The sequence below is a fragment of the Heptranchias perlo genome, chromosome 5, assembly GCF_035084215.1.
Source record: "Heptranchias perlo isolate sHepPer1 chromosome 5, sHepPer1.hap1, whole genome shotgun sequence".
NCBI classification, from domain to species: Eukaryota; Metazoa; Chordata; class Chondrichthyes; order Hexanchiformes; family Hexanchidae; genus Heptranchias; species Heptranchias perlo.
The window spans coordinates 81,090,762-81,113,544 of record NC_090329.1 but is presented as its reverse complement, the minus strand read 5'-3'; the positions used below and the strand labels follow the sequence as shown (position 1 = coordinate 81,113,544).

Genomic DNA, 22,783 nt, shown 5'->3' with positions numbered 1-22,783 from the left:
GTTGGAGCTGAAAAGGCCAACCAAAGGCCACAAAAATAACCTGAGCCACTGCCACCCCCGGTGCCCCACCCTCTCCCAAAAGTCAAAATCCACCCTGCTCTATGCAATGCCATAGGACATTTCACCCAGTAACTACAAGTCCATTTGCCTATTACCAATGACAGGCTGAATAACCTTTTCTCATCCCTGAATTTTCTTACCTTCTTGTAAGCGGGAACAAAGAAATTTATTTTATTATCTCCTTCCTCTTGCATAACCAATTCACCAAATATTCTGCCTCTTTATGTCAGCATAAAAATGTCTGGACTCCTTAAATTGTGATAAGCTAGGTAGAAATAACAAGTTTGATGTAAATGGGATGGAAGTATTCGACCGGCTTAAAGGGCTTTTAATAAATAAATCCCCAGGGACAGATGGTATTTATCTCAAGAGGGCTGAGAGAGTCTAGGGGGAAATTTTGTAAAGCATTGGGAGTTACTGAAAAAATGTTGGAAATCCCGGAGGTGCCCATTTTCTAAAAGTGTTACAAAGACCCATCAGCCTTCCTTCAATACCAGGTTAAATAATGGAATTGATTATTAGGACCAAACTTGAGGATTAGTTGTACAACAATCTAGTAAACAGCAGCCAACATGGATTCAGAGGGGGAGGTCCTGCCTGACCATCCTCCTTGACCTTTTTTTGAGGATGATGTGGAGATGCCGGTGATGGACTGGGGTTGACAATTGTAAACAATTTTACAACACCAAGTTATAGTCCAGCAATTTTATTTTAAATTCACAAGCTTTCGGAGGCTTCCTCCTTCCTCAGGTGAACGAAAATTTCGTTCACCTGAGGAAGGAGGAAGCCTCCGAAAGCTTGTGAATTTAAAATAAAATTGCTGGACTATAACTTGGTGTTGTAAAATTGTTTACAATTTTTTTGAGGAAGTGACATTCAAAATGGATTGCAGAAAGCCCTAGGTCATGGTGTATCTAGACTTACAAAAAGCATTCTAAAAAGTCCACTTGAAAGCCTATTAATTTCTCCCTCTCTTTTTCGGTGTGGGAATCAGTTGGTGTGGTTAAAACAACCATAAGACCATAAGAGATAGGAGCAGGAGTAGGCCATTTGGCCTCTCGAGCCTGCTCCACCATTTAATGAGATCATGGCTGATCTGATTTTTACCTCAACTTCACTTTCCCGCCTTTTCCCCATATCCTTTGACTCCCTTGCTGATCAAAAATTTGTCTAACTCAGCCTTGAATGTATTCAATGACTCCGCCTCCACAGCTTTTTGGGGTAAAGAATTCCAAAGAATCACGACCCTCTGGAGAAGAAATTTCTCCTAATTTCCGTCTTAAATGGGCGACCCCTTATTCTGATTCTATGTCCCCTAGTTTTAGATTCCCCCATGAGGGGTAACATCCTCTCAGCATCTACACTTTCGAGTCCCCTCAGAATCTTGTATGTTTCAATAAGATCTCCTCTCATTCTTCCGAACTCCAATGAGTATAGACCCAACCTGTTCAAACTTTTGTCATAAGACAACCCTTCCATACCCGGAATCAACCTCGTGAACGTTCTCTGAATTGCCTCCAATGGAAGTATATCCTTTCTTAAATAAGGACACCAGAACTGTACACAGTACTCCAGGTGTGGTCTCACCAGCACCCCGTACAGTTGTAGCAACAATCTTTATTCAGCCACAGAAGTGGTTTATTTGAGGCCAGGTCAATGCTACCAGTTACAAATATCGAATAAGCATTCTGTTTAGAAAATAGACATTTTTTCACCAAAGTTACTAATACATTTAATATAAAGAGTTGCATTTAATTGATCACTATTACACAGACCAAAGCACATAAGCCTGGTTATGACTATATGTTTTTCTTTCAATTCTAAACGTAACTTTAAACAATAAATGTTCACATCATAGTTCGAGGCATAAACTACAATGCTATGAGCAAAAATAATACAAATTATAATCCCTTTTAAGGATTGCTATGGAGGGTGGTTGAATTCAGCAGGCTTTATCTACAAATGGCCTACTCCTGCTCTTAATTAGTATGTATGTTCGTATTGAGTCTTATCAAATGGCAGAACAGGCTTGAGGGGCCGAATGGCCTATTACTGCTCTTAATTCGTAAGAATCTATTAGTATACTGTTCCATGGGGTTAGGTACTGGGATTTTATAATGAGGAACAAAAATTATAACATTTAGGAAGAAATTGAACTATTTTTCATCTTTCTTTCTTCACAAAATATCTCTGCAACAGCGTTTGGTCACTAAAAATTTTCTCGTATTACATGTTTGAAGTCAGGACTTTTATTCAGAAATCCCCCTCCAAATAAATGATACACTCCTACCAGAATTTCCTTCCGTTAAGTTAACACTTTCTTTGTTCTTGTTTTTGTGTTATCTCTAAGATATACATAAATAAAGGAGATTCAAATGGCCCAACCACTCAGAACACATTATAAAGTAAACAATGAGAGCATTTCCGAGTACAAAGTTTCATTTGTCACACTTTTTGCTGTTATCTCAGTTCACAGATTGTTCTCATTCCAAGTTTGTGAAATAACGGACAACAGCAACCACAGGATTAGTAGTCCTGTGCAACTGATTATATATCGGGCCGGAAATTGCTTTCAAAATAACGGTGAGCCCAACAGCACTCAGCGTTATTAATGGTGAAATCAAACAGCATGTTCCAGCGACCACTTAGTGGGCGAATTTAAATCTAATGAGCCACTCGGAGCAATTTAGGGGCCATCACTTTTGATACTTTTATTTTAAACTGGGCAGAAGCAGATACAGCATTAAATATCTACCAGTGGCAGTTCAAATTTCTGGTGCTTGGTAATTAGTTTTAATTTTATTTTTAACTTCACTATTATCCATGCCAGTTGAGAATATGGGATATCTGGTCTGTTCCACACTCTTAATTGAGGTGACCAGTGTGGATGTGGGGAGCTAAATTGTGGAAGAATGAAAAAAAATTAGAAAAACAAAATTAAAAACATGGGGTACAAGACAAGGCCACTCTTCAGAGTTCCCTCATATTATGCTTCAAATATCTAATATTTGACATTGCATTTTCCTCCTGCCCAAGTGATCCACCTGTCCTTCCCCTGTCTGATTAGGAACATAGGATCATAGGAACAGGAGTAGGCCATTTAGCCTCTAGAGTCTGTTCCGCCATTCAATGAGATCATGGCTGATCTGACCTAATTCATATACACGCCTTAACCCCATATCCCTTAATATCTTTGGTTAACAAAAATCTATTAATCTCAGATTTAAAATTAACAATTGAGCTAGCATCAACTGCCATTTGCAGAAGAGAGTTCCAAACCTTTACAACCCTTTGTGTGTAGAAGTGTTTCCTAACTTCACTCCTGAAAGTCCAGTCTCTAATTTTTAGGCTATGTTCCCTAGTCCTAGACTCCCCAACCAGTGGAAATAGTTTATTTCTATTTACTCAATCAGTTCCCCTTAATATCGTGAAAAGTTCGATCTATGTACATGGACCCCTAAGTCTCTTTGGACCACCACTGTTTTGAGCTGTTCACCATTTAGAAAGTACTCTGATCTATCCTTTTTATGTCCAAAGTGGATTACCTCACACTTGCCTACATCTAATTCCATATGCCACAGTTTTGCCCATTCACTTAATCTATTAATATCTCCGTAATTTTATGCTTCCATCTACACTGCTTATAACGCTGCCTATCTTTGTGTCTACAGCAAACTTGGATATGTGGCTCTCTATCCCATCATCTAAATCGTTAAGAAATACAGTGAGTAGTTGAGGCCCCAACACAGATCCCTGTGGAACACCACCTGTCACATCCTGCCAATTTGAGTTCCTGCCCATTATCCCCACTCTCTGTCTCCTGCCACTCAGCCGGTTTCCTAACCAGGTTAATAATTTGCTCTCAATTCCATGAGCTTCAACTTTAGCTAACAGTCTCTTATGAGGCACTTTATCGAATGCCTTCTGGAAATCCATATAAACAACATCCATAGGCATTCCCCTGTCCACTACTTTAGTCACCTCTACATAAAAATTCAATCAAGTTCGTAAAGGTTAGGCATAACCTACCTTTTACAAATCCATGCTGGATCTCTCTGATCAGCTGAAAATTTTCACGGTGTTCAGTCACTCCATCCTTAATTATAGACTCGAGTAATTTCCTAACAACAGATGTTAGGCTAACTGGCCTGTAATTCCCTGGTTTCCTTCTCTCACCTCTCTTAAATAACGGAGTGACATGTGCAATTTTCCAAACTAAAAGAACAGTTCCTGCATCGAGAGAACTTTGGAAAATTATCATTAGGCCCTCTGCAATGTTTTCACCTACTTCCTTTAAAGCCCTGGGATGGAAACCATCTGATCCTGGAGATTTGTCACTCTTTAGTGTCATTCTTTTCTTCATTACTGTTAATTTGCTTACGTTAATTATGGTGAGTCCCCATCCCTGATTCAAAATTAGTTTCCTTGGGGTGTGCTATCCTCTTCCTCTACTGTTTTTAAGGGGCTCACATTGCTCTTGACCACCCTCTTTTTCCTAATATAATTGCAAAATTTTTTTATATTGATTTTGATATCACTTGCAAGTTTCTTTTCATAGTAGCTGTTTTGTAACCCTTTTTATAACTCTTACTATCTGTTTTGTCACCCTTTGTTTTTCTTTGTATCTCTCCCAGGTGCCAGGATCTGTGCTATTTTTTGCATTTTTGTATGCTTTTTCTTTTAGTTTTATGTTATCCCTTACCTCTTTTGTCATCCATGGCTTTTTTTGGCAAGTAGAGCTCTTGCCCCTTAGGAGTATAAACTGGTTCTGTATCATGTTAAATTCTTTTTTGAACACCTCCCACTGATCTTCTGTCATTTTATCCACTAACAGATTTTCCCAGTATACGTTGAAGTCGGCCTTACCTAAATTTAGAACCTTTGTCGCTAATATGGGTTTCTCCCTTTCAAACTCAATCATATTATGATCGCTATTAGATAAATGTTCACGCACCATTAGGCTGTTAACTAAATCTGGCTCATTATTATTATTAAATCTAATATGGCCTGCCCCCTTGTTGGTTCTAGGATACACTGTTGCAGAAAGCTGGCCTGAACACACTCAAAAAATTTGCTTCCTTTTTGACATTGGCTCATCTGCTTATCCTAATCAATATAAAAATTAAAATCCCTCATTAAAACCTCTTTGCCTTTGCTACATGCTTGTCTAATCTCTGCATTTATATATTGTGCCGCTTCACAGCTACTATACACAACTCCCACTAGAGTCTTAAATCCTTTTCTATTTCTTAATTCTACCCATAATGTCTCCACTGCCTGTTAACCTCTCATTATACCCTCTCATCATTGAAGTAATTTCATCCTTAATCACTAAGGCTACTCCTCCCCCTCTACCAGTTTCCCTATCCTTCCCGTAGATCATATAACCTGGTATGTTCAGTTTCCAATCCTGACTGTCTTGCAGCCATGTCTCAGTTATGACTACCATGTCGTACCCTCTAAGTTGAATTTGCGCCTGCAACTCATTCAGTTTGTTCTTATACTCCATGCATGTGTATCAAGAACGCTTATTTGGGCCACACACCCTAACCTGTGCTTCTGCTCAAATGTTGTTTTTCTCATATATTTCTTATTTCTCTCTCCTAATTTAGTTACTTAATATCTTTTAGTTTTCCCTTTACCTGTAGTGCCTAAAGCATAATTTCTAACTATCATTCTACTCTCTTCCTTTTCATTTGTTTTTGAATTATTATTTACACTATCTTTTCCACCTGAGCACTCCCTCCCATTTACTAGTTTAACGTTCTTGTGACTGCCCTATTTATCCTTTCCGCTATGACCCTGGTCCTAGCCCGGTTCAGGTGAAGCCTGTCCCAACGGTACAGTTCCTTCCTCTCCCAGTGCTGGTGCCAGTGTCCCATGAAATGGAACCCCTTTGTAGCAAAAGACATATGAAGGAAAGGGTTAATCATGCCCCTTTTAAACAAAGACATTTGAAAACCTGCAAACAAAAGTTAACTGTGTTCTCGCAAATTTTGTTTTCCCTCAGTGACACTGATGGCATTGGAGAAGTATGAGTTTTGGGATCAAACTCATTGTACTGCAGATAGATATCTAGATTATTAAATAAATAAGCTAGATTGATAATATTGAGCTTAAAGGGTTGTCAGGCTCTTAAAATACATAGGCTTTTGGAAGCACAAGCTTTTCAACACAGCAGGGGGTAATGTAAGAGATGACGACAAGAGCATACATCAAAGCCTTCAGATCAGGAAATGGGTGTGGAAAGGTAGGGGCCTCTCATTCCTATCTGGTAGTCTGTTCAAAGAACTGGGATTTGTAAAACATCAAATAGTATTACATCCAGCATATGGTCAAATGGTATAAGGAATGGATTTGAAGCCACTGAAGCAATCAAAATTGGAGACGTAAGGACCATTAAGAATGTCTGTGCATAGAAATGAAAGGGGCTATCTCTACATAAAAGGCCATAAACAGAGACAGTAAAGGGGCCTTTTACAATCCATGGTTTGAGCATGTGGTCTTTTCTACAATCCATGGTTTGAGCATGTGGTCTTTTCTACATTAAAGGGGCCTCCAGTCACATGATCAAAGCCTAAACTGTCAATCATTGAGGTATGTTAATGATTGAGGCATTGCAACAGGGAGCGATTGGACAAAAAGAATGACACTCCCTAATAGTACATCCTATTGGTTACAACAATATAAACATAAGAACATAAGAAATAGGAGCAGGAGTAGGCCAATCGGCCCCTCGAGCCTGCTCCGCCATTCAATAAGATCATGGCTGATCTGATCCTAACCTCAAATCTAAATTCATGTCCAATTTCCTGCCCGCTCCCCATAACCCTTAATTCCCTTTACTTCTAGGAAACTGTCTATTTCTGTTTTAAATTTATTTAATGATGTAGCTAAAAGGAAGACATTGAGAGAAGAGCAGCCTCTTCCCCACATGACAGTTACAAGGAACGCACATTGCACTCAAGCATTACGGAAGAAGAAGAGGACCTCGAGACACAAGAAGCTGATCACTTCTGAGCTGCCTTGATGAGTAAAATCCTTGGTTTAATGGTTGTATTAATGGTTTGCCTGATGTGTTTATGAATTGTTAAGTCATTGCATAATAATGTTGCAAGTTATTAAGTGTATAATGGGATTTTGTAAAGTAAAGTCATATTTATGGTTTGATTTTGCTTTATGAAGGCTTGTAGGAATTATAACATCATTAAATAATTGCATTTGATTAATGAAACTACCGTGAGTGAGGGTGACTTTCTTTGCTTGACTATTCGTCCAGTTCCAAGAATCACAAGAAATAAGGATTACCCTACAGGGGGAACTGGCCAAGAGGAATAAGTTTTGCTCCAAATGAGCTATACATGGCTAGAAGAGCATGTCCAGCAATCTGCCTGAGAGAGAGAACAGCAGAGTGGGAGGACGAGGGCAGAGAGGGGGATGCAAGCCTGAAAGTAACAAGATGAGAGGCAGATCTGGTGCAGCAGTAGGATATAAAACCTGCTGCTGCTTAAAAGGGCAATTGGCAATACTGGAGGAAGCAGATAACCTGGGCACCAAGGATGGCAGCCAGATAGAAAAATGAGAAACAAACTGCAGGGAGTTGGACCTGCATGACTTCCTAATGGAGATGTGGAGCAAATGCGGGAGTGGGTGCCAGCAGCCAATCCTTACAGAGAGAGAGACATCGAAACTACAGCACAGAAACAGGCCTCCTCCCTCCCTACTTCATCTAACCCTATCAGCATACCCTTCTACTCCTTTCTCCCTAATGTGCTTATTAGCTTCCCTTAAATGTATCTATGCTATTTGTCTCAACTATTCCCTGAGGTAGTGAGTTCCACATTCTTACCACTCTTTGGATAAAGAAGTTTCTCCTGAATTCCCTATTGGATTTATTAGCGACAATTTTATTTTTATAACCTCTAGTTTTGGACTCCCCCACAAGTGGAAACGTTTTCTCTACGTCTAACCGATCAAACCCTTTCATTGTCTTAAAGACCTCTATCAGGTCACCCCTCAGCCTTCTCTTTTCTAGAGATAAGAGCCCCAGCCTTTCTATAATATGGAGACAGAACTGTGCACAATACTCTCAGTGTGGTCTAACCAGGGTTCTATACAAGTTTAACATAACTTCTCTGCTTTTCAATTCTATCCCTCTAGAAATGAACCCCAGTGCTTGATTTGCCTTTTTTATGGCCTTATAACACAGTGATCAATAGAGTTCAGGAAAAGTTTATTCCTCTAAAAAGCAAGAACAAACTAGCTAATAATGAAACACCATGGATGAATAAAGAGATAGGGGTAAAATTGAAACTAAAGAAAAAGGCATACTCTAAGTACATAGACAGTAAAGGACAGGATGACAAAAGGGAATACGAAGAGGTTAGGAAAGAAGTCAGAAGAACAATTAGGAAAGCAAAGAAGAACTATGAAATTAAATTATCAAGGAATATAAAAAGAAATAGTAAATTCTACAGACAAATAAATAACAAAAGAAAAATCAGAATAGAGATAGGGCCACTAAGGGATGCACACGATAAACTCATAGGTAATGACAGCAAAAATGCAGAAATATTGAATAGTTACCGTGCCTCTATATTTACCAGAGACTCTAACAAGGTGGGCAGGACATTAGAAGAAGAGATTGAAAAAGATATTAAAACATTTAAGGTAAAAAGGGGGATGATAATTGAAAAATTAATCAAACTTAGGGAGGATAAGACCTCTGGACCAGGTGGATTGCATCCGATGGCTGAGGTTCACTAAAGAGATCATGATGGAGAATTGTCAACTGCTGCAGCCACAACTGCAGCCTCAGAGCAGGGCAAGGAGAGCATTGTGTGGTGCATGCGGCACTACCTCACTCTTATGAGAGGACAGCCCTTGCCACCGCAAGATCCTGAGGCAGAGGAAGAGGAGGTAAAGGTGGAGGAGAAGGACGGGAAACAGTGGAGGAAGAGGCAAGGAGGCAACAAGGTGCACAGGCCCTGTCTGCCAGGGCTCTGCGTGCTCACCTTATTCATGAGCTATACCAGTAACCTCAACAATACCTCCCAAATCACCAACAGTCCTACACTCCTCACCTTTCCTCTCCCACATGACCATCAAATCATCCTCCTTATGATTATACATTGCTTCCTCCCACAGCTCATCGCAGAAATAAAAACCACCACCAAATGTGAGTTCAAATACAAATTTATAAATTAACACATGAAATTATGTAAACAACATTACACTATTCACCCTTGTGCATTCCCTTAGTGCCTGTCATTCGTGTGCCTTTTCCTTTGCTAGTGCTCCCACGAGGTGCATCTCCAGTGATTGGAGCATGGGTAGTGGAAGTTTGCTGACCTTCAATTGAGGAGCATGCAGATGGAAAGCGTTTGTTGGTGGGTGGGTGACAGGTGGTGTCGTGCGTGGAGCCATGGATGAGGCTAATGGGGCAGTTGGTAGGATATGCCACAGTTGAATTCACTCACATTGACCATTCGTGTCAAATCATTGAACTTCTTCCTGCACTGCATCCATGTTCCTGGCATTTACTTCTAGCGCCACTGCCTCCCACTGCCTCTGCAGCTGGTGTCTGGAAGGCCTCCTGCCTCCCTGCGAATACAGGATGGCCCTCTGTGTGTCCACCTCATACACCAAGGCCTCTAGTGCGTCATCTGAGAACCTTGGTGAATGCAGGCCCAGTCATTACTATGTATTTTCCAGCACAGATTTAATTGTCAATGCACTTCCTGCAGCCATAATGCACCTCCCCGACAAGAGGTGCAGGCTGTCTTTAAGTAGTGCTGGCCAAGCCTCATATCGGGCCCCCTGCTGGTGCGTGCAGCCACTCAGCAGCGCACGAAGCGATGGCTGCAGGCAACAATCATGCAGATTATCAAGCTGCACGAATCTTACATGCTGCCTACATCTCAACCAAAGGGCACAGGATAATCATGCACTGCGATCCCAATGCCCATTTTCGGGCATTAACCAATTTAACCCCCTAATTGTCTACAATTTGTAACTCTGAGAATGGGAGTAGCAAGTGGACAATAATTATCTTCAAATACAATCAACCAAGCAGGATTTATACAAATGAGTGGGTTGGGAATTTTGGTTTTCAACAGTTCAGTACTCACAACTAGTGCACACTTAGGTGGAGTCAATGCAATTTCATACTAAAAATTATAAAAATGGTAACTGCATTAAAATACATAGGCCTAGAAATTGGCCCACTTTTCGGGTGCTACTCTGACTACTAAAGCCCCAATATAGGGGGCAGGAAGCATGTGCACATTTCTGGCTGGAAGTGCGCTGCCCGCCATATTGGGTAAGGATAATAAATATGCATCCTTTACCCATGCTTGAAACAGGCATTAGGACCATTGCATATGCCAACAAAGGGTTTAACAACTGTTTGGGGCCCCCTCTCCAAGATTGGTTTGCTGGCTACACTCAGGGAAACAGATCGCCTGCTGGGCCCAACCAAGAGGTAAGTAACTTACCTGAATGTGGAGCCGAGAAGTACGGGAGTGCTCCTCCTGACCCCACGTTAAAGGAACCGTTCGCCACCACTCCCCCACCCATAGCCGCTGCGCCCCTCTCCCATCACCACCTATTCCGGTCCCCACACCCAATCTAACCTGCACCCAGTCCCAGCCAGCCCTCCCATGGCCCACCCGATCCCCAGCCCTGTGATTCCCGACCCCCCCGATCAAAGACCCAACCACCCTCCCCCAGTGATTGGGGTCCCGACCCGAGGCCCTGATCTCGGACTCGACTCCCGGCTTTGATTCCTGACCTCGACACCATACCCCAGCCGCAGCCCCCACTTCTGCTTTGTCAGGTGAACCTGGCAGCTGCTGCACTTCATAAATCTCAGTCCAAGTTACTACCAGGTACGGTAGCATAGTGGTTATGTTACTGGACTAATAATCCAGAATCATGAGTTCAAATCCCACCACTGCAACTGGGGAATTTAAATTCAATTAATTAAATAAAAATCTGGAAAAAAGAAACTAGTATCAATAATGGTAATCATAAAACTACCAGATTGTCGTAAAAACCCATCGGTTCACTGAAGCCCTTTAGGGAAGGAAACCTGCCATCTTTACCTGATCTGGCCAACATGTGACTCCAGACCCACAAAAACATGGTCAATTCTCAATCACCCTCTAAAATAGCCCAGCAAGCCACTCAGTTGTACAATCTTGCTACAAAAAGTCAAACCACTAGGCACCAGACACGACAAAGGCAAACCAAGCCCAGTTGACCCTGCAAAGTTCTCCTCACTAACATCTGAGAACTTGTGCCAAAATTGGGAGAGCTGTCCCACAGACCAGCCAAGCCATAGCCATACTCATAGAATCATACCTTTCAGCCAACATCCCAGACTCCTCCATCACCATCCCTGGGTATGTCCTGTCCTACTGGCAGGACAGACTGACCAGAGGTGGTGGTACAGTGATATACAGTCAGGGGGGAGTGGCCCTGGGAGTCCTCAACATTGACTCTGGATCTCATGGCATCAGGTCAAACATGGGCAAGGAAACCTCCTGCTGATTACCACCTACTGCCCTCCCTCAGCTGATGAATCAGTCCTCCTCCATGTTGAGCACAACTTGGAGAAAGCACTGAGGGTAGCAAGGGCACAGAATGTACTCTGGGTGGGGGACTTCAATGTCCATCACCAAGAGTGGCTTAGTAACTACTGACCGAGTCCTGAAGGACATAGCTGCTAGACTGGGCCTACGGCAGGTGGTGAGCGAACCAACACGAGGGAGAAACTGACTTGACCTCGTCCTCACCAACCTACATGTTGCAGATGCATCTGTCCATGATAGTATTGGTAGGAGTGACCATCGCACAGTCCTTGCTGAGACGAAGTCTTCACACTGAGGACACCATCCAACGTGTTGTCTGGCATTACCACTGTGCTAAATGGGATAGATTCAGAACAGATCCAGCAGCTCAAAACTGGGCAGCCATGAGGCGCTGTGGGCCATCAGCAGCAGCAGAATTGTATTCCAGCACAATCTGTAACCTCATGGCCTGGCATATTCCTTACTCTACAATGACCAACAACCCAGGGGATCAACCATGGTTCAATGAGGAGTGTAGAAGAGCATGCCAGCAGCAGCACCAGGCATACCTAAAAATGAGGTACCAACCTGTTGAAGCTACAACACAGGACTACATGCATGCTAAACAGCAGAAGCAAAATGCTATAGACAGATCTAAGCGACTCCACAACCAACGGATCAGATCAAAGCTCTGCAGTCCTGCCACATCCAGTCGTGAATGGTGGTGGACAATTAAACAACTAGCGGGAGGAGGAGGCTCTGTAAACATCCCCATCCTCAATGATGGCGGTGTCCAGCATGTGAGCGCAAAAGACAAGGCTGAAGCATTTTGCAACCATCTTCAGCCAGAAGTGCCGAGTGGATGATCCATCTCGGCCTCCTCCTGATATCCCCACCATCATAGAAGCCAGTCTTCAGCTAATTCGATTCACTCAACTTGATATCAAGAAACGGCTGAGTGCACTGGATACAACAAAGGCTATGGGCCTTGACAAAATCCCGACTGTAGTGCTGAAGATTTGTGCTCCAGAACTAGCTGCGCCTCAAGCCAAACTGTTCCAGTACAGCTACAACACTGGCATCTACCCGACAATGTGGAAAATTGCCCTGGTATGTCCTGTCCACAAAAAGCAGGACAAATCCAATCCGGCCATTTACCACCCCATCAATCTACTCTCAATCATCAGCAAAGTGATGGAAGGTGTCGTTGACAGTGCTATCAAGCGGCATTTACTCACCAATAACCTGCTCACCGATGCACAGTTTGGATTCCGCCAGGACCACTTGGCTCCAGACCTCATTACAGCCTTGGTCCAAACATGGATGAAAGATCTGAATTCAAGAGGTGAGGTGAGAGTGATTGCCCTTGACATCAAGGCAGAATTTGATCGAGTGTAGCACCAAGGAGCCCTAGTAAAATTGAAGTCAATGGGATTCAGGGAGAAAACTCTCCAGTGGCTGGAGTTGTCCCCAGCACAAAGGAAGATGGTAGTGGTTGTTGGAGGCCAATCTTCTCAGCCCCAGGACATTGCTGCAGGAGTTCCTCAGGGCAGTCTCCTGGGCCCAACCATCTTCTGCTGCTTCATCAATGACAGTCCCTCCATCATAAGGTCAGAAATGGGGATGTTCGCTGATGATTGCACAGTGTTCAGTTCCATTCGCAACCCCTCAGATAATGAAGCAGTCTGTGCCCGCATGCAGCAAGACCTGGACAACATCCAGGCTTGGGCTCATAAGTGGCAAGTAACATTCGCGCCAGACAAGTGCCAGGCAATGACCATCTCCAACAAGAGAGATCTAACCACCTCCCATTGACATTCAACGGCATTACCATCACTGAATCCCCCACCATCAACATCCTGGGAGTCATCATTGACCAGAAACTTAACTGGACCAGCCCCATAAATACTGTGGCTACAAGAGCAGATCAGAGGCTGAGTATTCTGCGGCGAGTGACTCACCTCCTGATTCGACAAAGCCTTTCCACCATCTACAAGACACAAGTCAGGAGTGTGATGGAATACTCTCCACTTGCCTGGATGAGTGCAGCTCCAACAACACTCAAGAACCTCGACACTATCCAGGACAAAGCAGCCCGCTTGATTGGCTCTCCATCCACCACCCTCACTCCCTTCACCACCGGCGCACCGTGGCTGCAGTGTGTACCATCTTCAGGATGCACTGCAGCAACTCGCCAAAACTTCTTTGACAACACCTCCCAAACCCGCGACCTCTACCACCTAGAAGGACAAGGGCAGCAGGCACATGGGAACAACACCACCTACACATTCCCCTCCAAGTCACACACCATCCTGACTTGGAAATATATCACCGTTCCTTCATCGTCGCTGGGTCAAAATCCTGGAACTCCCTTCCTAACAGCACTGTGGGAGAAGCTTCACCACACGAACTGCATCGATTCATGAAGGCGGCTCACCACCACCTTCTCAAAGGCAATTGGGGATAGGCAATAAATGCTGGCCTTGCCAGTGACGCCCACATCCCATGAACGTATAAAAAAAATAGCAGTGCAAACTCATGAAACCTGCAGCTGGTATGGCACAGGCTCTCACTCTGACATATGGGGAATTGGCAGACGGATCACGGGAAGGCCCAAAAAGCATGAAGAAGCTCGAGAGAAAGGTGCACAAGCAGCAGAAACGACTTCCACCTGAATTTTATTGCTAAAAAAAAATTCTCCGCTACTTATATCGCTAATGTGCTGAAAACTGTGAGGAAATTCACCCCTGGAATGTCATTTGGGTGTCAATGCCTGAACTGACTCTGAAGTGAAGAAGACTAAGACTCCGTACTCCAGGGAATCTCACTTCACATCATTCCTACACCATGTTGGGCCATGATACTGGATTCCGGCTGCAATTTGCACTAATCCTGCAGCATCAATGCAAAATGAAACTGCTTTGCACCAAAGCTACAATTGTAATGTGAATTCACCCGTAGACATTCTGTAACTGAATTTAAACCCATACTAAACAAATTACTGTACAAAAATATGATATTTTACAAGATTTGGTGCACATAAAGGATGATTGACGTGCTGGTCTGATGATATTCAGTGTTTTGAGAGATGAAAGCAGAAATAGTGGAACAGGTTAAGGTGGATTTATTCATGCCTCAAGAATTTTATAGAACTGGGATAAATCTATGAAACAGGATTATACTTGAATTAAAAAGTGCAAAAGCATTAGTAATTAACCCATTCAAAAGTAAAACGGTTAGGAAGTGGTGAAGTTAGAAATACAAAATACCTTCAAAAGCACGAATACAAACTAACATATTTCCTGTCACCTACTAATTATCGAGCATCTTGCCATGGTAATGAGAAGCAAATAGAGATTTCAACAAAGGAAGTGACGCAACCTGTTTATAAGAAGCTGCATTCACCGTACTCTGCCTCATAATCTCATCCCTGAATTGAAGGCAATACAGCACTGATATCTTTGTGGTGGTAAAAGAGGGGAGTCAAGGTTAAAAAATATGACAACATCTAATATCTTGTCATTTTTCAAAGACAAACAGAAAACGATTCTACATTCAATGATTGTACTGGTAACAGTCTTTGGCCAGCAAACATTCTCGTTTTTTGCCTTCAGTTGTCCATGCAAGCCAACAGTAAATCAATACTACGGTCTAGCTTTTTTTGGAGTTCCTGCACTGGTGTTGCTGATCCTTGGATATGTCATCAATGGCCTGACTTGGAAATTAATCATGAGTTTTAGAAATGGCCCAAATTTGAAGCATAGAGATTTCAATCTAACCTGCTATGTCCTTTGTAGCATAACAGGATCAGCCATAGTCGCTCCAATAACCTGGTTGGCAGTTACTCTGCTAAATGGCTTGTATTACCAGTGCGGCATGAGCGAGTTTTTATCAGTTGATAGCTGGAAAGTTTTTGAGAATATCAGCCTTCGTGAGCAGAAGGACATTCTCGCTCGTTTTCCCTGTCCTAAAGTGAGCATTAAGGAAATAAAAAACATCAGTGAAATAAGAAATGAAGGCAATCGTATTCTCCTGTTCCAGTCCCAGGTATGTACGGTAAACGATCGTTTTCTTTATTTAGTCTTCAAATTGTGTACGTACTTTGATTTCAGGCAGTAAAAATGAATTGTCATTTTATTTTTCTAAAATAATTTTAAAAGTTATTTGTTTCTCCAGTTCTTTACCAAAGTTGTATTTGCCACTTTTAGCAAACTTACAATGTGAACGTATACATTACGTTACAATGATGATAATGGATTATTTATACTGATTATTATGCATGTTAAGTCTTTTAACTTTAGAAAAATAGCTCGGTACTCACAACTTCCAGATGTAACATGAAGCTCATTCTCACAAAGTGCTTCAATCAGAACAAATTACAGTGCTGCACCAGAAATATGAAACTAAATGGAAGGCACAATCCTCCCTTGTTATAGTACTGAGCTCTCTCCAGCATTGCTTTCACCTATTAATTAAAAGTAAAATCTGGAGTGGATTTCTTTACATTTTATTTTGTTGTGATTCTGACCCCTTGCTCTGCATCATCCATCAATTTAATGTTGGAAAAATTAGTAACTCCACTCCTGTGTGTTTGCCTACATTACAACAGTGACTACACTTCAAAAGTAATTGGTTGTGAAATACATTGGGACATCCTGAAGTTGTGAAAAATGGTATTTAAATGCAAGTTCTTTCTTTCTTCTTTCTTTAACTGAATGCTGATGTGTACCTGTAGTGTATTTATTCTATTGTGATGCAGTGGTCAGAAGGCCCCTCAGCCAGCAGCAGAAACCTAGTGCAGAAATCTATGGGGATTTTCATCCCCATTTCCAACTGCATGGCCCAATGTCAATGGAATAAAAAATCAGGAGAGGTGTAAAACGGGCTGCCGTCTCGCTATCACCCATTTTACACTATCTCACAAAGTCAAAATTCCCCCAAAAAAGTGATTGACACATTTTCCGGGGTCAGGGTCTGATTGAAGCACTGGATTTCCTGGGCACAGTGAATATCGGAAGATCGTGTGGTTCAGAGCGGTGTCTGTAAAGGAATCCGTCCAATTGTCCTTCATTTAAATTAATTTAGAATCAACTTTCAGGCAGAGACGGGGAAGCAAAAAGGCCGGAATCATTTAGGAAACCATTGCATACTGTGATGGGGCGCTGTAGATTGTTTCTGGATGGATGAGCTAAGATGTGGTGAAGGGCCTTCTTCATCTGTATCAGTTTTGTGATCTAGTGAATTTAATCATTCACTAGATCCTAGGTTGAAACCTATTCAACAATCATAGGTTGAATAGGTTTCTCTTCAACCTATACAAATTTACAGTTTGTCATTGTAAATAAATGAGTTGATCTGCTTCTAAAGCAGCTAATTTTAACCTAAATCACCCAGCGGGAAACAGATGTAATCAGATCAGTCGACCGATTTTACTTTCCATTGGACCTGACTGCATCAGTTCCTTGGTGGGCAAGTTAGGTTAAAATTATCCTCACAGATTTGACAGCAAATGCTTTCAAAGAAATCAGATGTTTCTAACTTTTTCTCTTTTTACCATAGGTGGCTGGTTGGATTTTAATTGCTTGTGTGACTATGGTTGCTTTTCTGACTCTCTGTATTCCAAGATATTTCTCTCCTCTCAGTTTTCTGCACCTAAGCTACTGGGCACAGTACCTAGAAAATGAAGAGTGTCTCTTTCAAGAGACGGTTAAAAAACATTCTCAACTGTACGCTTTGAAGCACATCAAGAAGTTCTTTGGGTTTATACCAGAGGAGAAACAAGTGCAGAAAATCCGTTTGCCTGTCAGAGAGGACTGGAGAATGATCTCAGGCATTAATGTGTTCACTAAATTGGAGCAGGACTCCTGTCAGTACAGCCTCCTGCACACGTGGGCTGAGGAATCAAGTGCAGGTGGCCGTTATATCCCAGTGGATGATGTGGTGTTTGAAGCATAAAGTATTTAGGCCTGGAATTTCCTTGTGAATAAATCCCAGCAGTTACACCAGGATTACACCCACTAGTAACCTTCACTGCTGACCCTATGAAAATTCATGGGGTCACGGGGAGGGATCACGAAGAAGGAGCCTTTGACAAGTTGGACGTGCACCTGGAGCACCACGCGCTGCCAACAAAACTGTAAATACCAGCCTAACCTTGCTATCCTGGGTTGGGGGGGGGGAGGGTGTCCAGGCCCCTGCTTAGAAAATGGAAGAGGCCCCCTCAGTCAGGGGGCTGCTTGCAATGTTAAAATAGAAATCTTTGGGCGGTCCAAGCCCCGATCCCTGTCTGGATCTCAAGATGGGCATCACTTCCACCAGGTGCTGGGGACATATGCCCATGATGAGACCAGGTATACCTCCATCAACTCTACACCAGGTCCTAACTGAGGACCGGGGCACAGCAACCCCTGACTTAGTGAGACCCTGCCCTTTGCTCCTCCCCCCACCTTACGTCAGTGGCCTTGTAAGGATGGGCAGAGGCTCTGCTCCCGCAAGGCTATCCCAGAAATATTGGCACAAGGCCAGATCCCGTCGTATCTGGACCCTGGTGAGATTTGTGGTCATTCCAGAAGAATTCTGCTAAAGTCACGGCGTGTTTTTACCGATACAACTGTGGAATGTTGGCCCCTTATTGTTATTTTTGAAACTTTTGCATTGGCATTTGCTGTTATACGTTTAGCTGGAGTTTATCTTGTGTGATAATACCATTATGTTATAATAATCTAAAATTTGTATGCATTCAATATCTGGGCCAATCGTGATAGGAAAATCTTTACTGAAAAATTATCTTTACGATCAAGCAGTTCATTTCATGGTCCCAGAAGTATGCAGGAAATTGAAGGAAATTCAGGTTCATAGCAGTGAGGTTTTTTAATGATTATTTTTTCCCCCTCAAATTTCCCCCCCCCCCCTTCACTGATGGTGCTGGTTTATGCTGGGGTATAAGTCCATAGGCACTGGCTATCCACCTCGCCAAGTGACCATTCTTCACATGTGAACCTAGACAGTAAATGTCAGCAGACTATTCAATCACAACTGAGCCCTGACATTCTCACACACTTTTCAACAGCAGTCATTGAAAGTGAGTGGAAATCCTGACCCATATTTTTTCTTCTTAGCCCAGGGCACTGGCTCAAACGGTAGCATCCTTGCCTTAAATCAACAAATTCAGCACAAACTGTGTTTGAACCTCAGTCCTGCCTTGTATGGCTCAGTTCCACAGTTAAACTAGGCAGTGCCCTTATAAACTGAGCTATCAGGTGTGGTGATTGTTGAAAAATGATCAGGGTCTCGTCTGAAGCTCCTGATAATGTAAACAAACCATACCAATCGGATATCCCGATATTCATTTTATTTGACAATTTAAAACTTTTTTTTGCACAATCAGAATTACCTTTTAATTCACTTGGCAATTGGAAAATGGGTTCCCAATGTATATTGTGGTTTAAAAAGTAATTGTGAAAGCTCATTTTGAAATGCCTCATTTGGCACTGATAATTATACACTTTACTTTGTACGTAATAAATTCACATAAGGAATAACTCTTCTCTTTATTTACTTGGACTTTGTCTTGAAGGTGGCTGATCGAAGCATTAAAGGGTAAGGGGGTAAAATTCACTAACCGTGGAATCCAGGTGCAGGGGTCGCGGTGCACGATTAACCCGGGCCTGGTCATTCCAATGCAGGCAGCACGTAAAATTCATGCTGCCTGCTTACTTACCTGACTTCAGTGCGAGCGGCCAGGCCTAGCTGCGTTGTTCAGTGACTTCTCACCAGCAGGGGTCCCAATATCACGTGTGTGGCTCGCACCTCTTAAAGATAGCCTATACCTCTTAAAGGCATGATGTGGAGATGCCGGTGATGGACTGGGGTTGACAATTGTAAACAATTTTACAACACCAAGTTATAGTCCAGCAATTTTATTTTAAATTCACAAGCTTTCGGAGGCTTCCTCCTTCGTCAGGTGAACGATGTGAAAGGCAGCCTGCACCTCATCTTAAAGGCAGCCTGCACCTCATTTGTGCAAAATATAAGATACGGTCCGCACGGAGTCTGAACATTGCAGATGTAAAATACAGATACAGGTCCCGTCCCTATGTTTACAAGCTGATGAGTTATGTTAAAACATTCAATAAAGGTTGCACACTACTAAATCCCACATCTCTAATCTGCACGCCAGATTTCAACAATCTGAGCTTGTACCAGGCCCGCGAAAGTGCGTGAACCAAGGTTCTCTGCTGATGCTCTAGAGGCCTTGATGCAGAAGGAGGGGCACCTGATATCCTCAGGGGGGCAAGAGGCCCTCCAGAAAGATGCTCAAGAGGCAGTGGGAGGTAATAGGGGGCGAATAGCACTATGAACATGGATGCAGTGCAGGAAAAAGTTCAATGATTTGACACAAGTGGTCAAGGTGAGTGAAGACAACTGTCAAGTGGCATCTCCTACGAACTGCACACTAGCCACATCCACTGCTCCACGCACTGCACCCACATACCAAAAAACTCTTTCAATCAGTACTCAACTTTTCCAATCAGATGCTTCCTCTCACCCTCACACATTACCACTGTTGCAAGCCACACACCCACAACTCACAGGTCGCACACACTAGCATCTATTCAACCATGACAGGCACATCATCCAAACATCCTGCAGGACACTCACCAATACACGTCCCGCTTTCTTGCAGGAGAAGGTGACGCATAACAGGAGGCGGTAAGTGGCAGTGGCATTTAGCCCCTTGAGCCTGTTCCACCATTCAATGTGACCATGGTTGATCTGTGACGTAACCCCATATACCCACCTTAGTCCCATATCCCTTAATACCCATCTCAGATTTAAAATTAACAATTGAGCTAGCAAGAACTGCCGTTTGCAAAAGAGCGTTCCAAACTTCTACCACCCTTTGCGTGTAGAAGTGTTTCCTAACGTCACTCCTGCAAATCCTGGCTCTAAATTTTAAGCTATGTTCCCTCGCCCTAGAATTCAAATATCGGAGACCTCCAAAAACAGTTACATGCATCAGCAGCCAGAAGCAATAATCCAGCAACTAACCTGCAAATTCTGCGTGGTTCCTTTAAGTAGCGCTGGTGGGGGGGTCCTCCAGGCTGTTCATCGTTAAGACAGTGCGTACCTGACGAAGGAGGAAAGCTCCGAAAGCTTGTGATTTTCAAATAAAGCTGTTGGACTATAACCTGGTGTTGTAAGACTCCTTACATTTCCCCTGCCTGTTCTCGTACTCATAGGTTGCCCCAGCCAAATACTTAAACTGTATCGCCTCCCGGGGGGACCCACTCCTGCTATTATCGGTATTAATTTGCCTTTTGGTTACTGCAAATATTATACCCTCATGTTGTTTCAATTGCTCTTTTAAGAACATAAGAAATAGGAGCAGGAATAGGCCATACCGCCCCTTGAGCCTACTCTGCCATTCAATATGATCATGGCTGACCTTCGACCTCCACTCCACTTTCCCACCCAATCCCCATATCCTCTGGAGTCCAAAAATCTATCGCTCTCAGCCTTGAATAAATGCAATGACTCAGCATCCACAGCCCTCTGGGGTGGAGAATTCCAAAGATTCACAATCCTCCGAGTGAAGAAATTTCTCCTCATCTCAGTCCTAAATGGCCGATCCCTTATCCTGCAACTATGCCCCCTAGTTCTAGACTCTCCAGCCAGGGGAAACAACCTCTCTGCATCTACCCTGTCAAGCCCTCTCAGAATCTTAGAGGTTTCAATGAGATCCCCTCTCATTCTTCTAAACTCCAGAGAGTATATGCCCATTCTACTCAATCTCTCCTCATAGGACAACCCTATCTCCCCAGGAATCAATCTAGTGAACCTTCGTTGCACCAACTCTATGGCAAGTATATCCTTCCTTAGGTAAGGAGTCCAAAACTGCACACAGTATTCCAGGTGTGGTCTCACCATAGGCCTGTACAATTACAGCAAGACTTCCTTAAGAACATAAGAAATAGGAGCAGGAGTAGGCCATACAGCCCCTCAAGACTGCTCCGCCATTCAGTAAGATCATGGCTGATCTTTGACCTCAACTCCACTTTCCCGCCCGATCCCCATATCCCTTGATTCCCTTAGAGTCCAAAAATCTATCATTCTCAGCCTTTTAACTTTCTGTGTTTCATGTACAAGGATACCCAAATCCCTCTCAACACCAACATTTAATAGTTTTTCATCATTTAAAAAATATTCTGCTTTTATATTCTCCCTACCAAAGTGAATAACCTCACATTTCCCCACATTATACTTCACCTGCCATCTTCTTGCTCACTCACAATGTATCTATATCCCTTTGCAGACTCTTTGTGTCCTCCTCACAGCTTACTTTCCCACCAGCTTTGTATCGTCAGCAAACTTGGATACATTACACTCGGTACCTTCATCTCAGTCATTAATATAGATTGTAAATAGCTGAGGCCTCAGCACTGATCCTTGAGGCACCCCACTAGTTACAGCCTGCCAACCTGAAAATGACCCGTTTATTCCTAATCTCTATTTCCTGTCCGTTAACCAATCCTCTGTCCATGCTAATATATTACTCCTGACCCCATGAGCCCTTATCTTGTGTAACAACCTTTAGTGTGGCACCTCATCGAATGCTTTTGAAAATCCAAATATACTACATCCACTGGTTTCCCTTTATCTACCCCGCTAGTTACACCCTCAAAAAACTCTAATAAATTTGTCAAACACAATTTTCCTTTCATAAAACCATGTTGTATCTGCCTAAACATATTATGATTTTCTAAGTGCCCTGTTACGACGTTCTTAATAATGGATTCCAACATTTTCCCAATGATTGATGCCAGGCTAAATAGCCTGTAGTTCCCTGTTTTCTCTCTCCCTCCTTTCTTGAATAGCGGGGTAACATAGATAGCTTTTTGGCAACCAAAGGTATTAAGGAATATGGGCCAAAGGCGGGTATATGGAGTTCGATCACAGATCAGCCATGATCTTATCAAATGGCAGAGCAGGCACAAGGGGCTGAATGGCCTACTCCTGTTCCTATGTTCCTATGTTCCTAACATTTGCTACCTTCCAATCCACTGGGACCGTTCACAACCAATGCATCCACTACCTCTGCAGAAACCTCTTTTAGAACCCTTGCATGTAGCCCATCAGGTCCAGGGAAT

At 42.9% G+C, this 22,783-nt stretch overlaps 1 protein-coding gene across 1 annotated transcript; it reads left to right on the top strand.

Moving 5' to 3' along the window:
* Positions 1–15,130: 15,130 nt before the first annotated feature.
* On the top strand, positions 15,131–19,129 carry LOC137321435 (calcium homeostasis modulator protein 4-like). The gene is made up of 2 exons (XM_067983825.1): positions 15,131–15,680; positions 17,193–19,129. The coding sequence occupies exons 1-2, from the start codon at positions 15,132–15,134 to the stop codon at positions 17,586–17,588; spliced, it is 945 nt and encodes a 314-aa protein (XP_067839926.1). The 5' UTR covers position 15,131; the 3' UTR covers positions 17,589–19,129.
* The last annotated feature ends 3,654 nt before the right edge of the window (positions 19,130–22,783 follow it).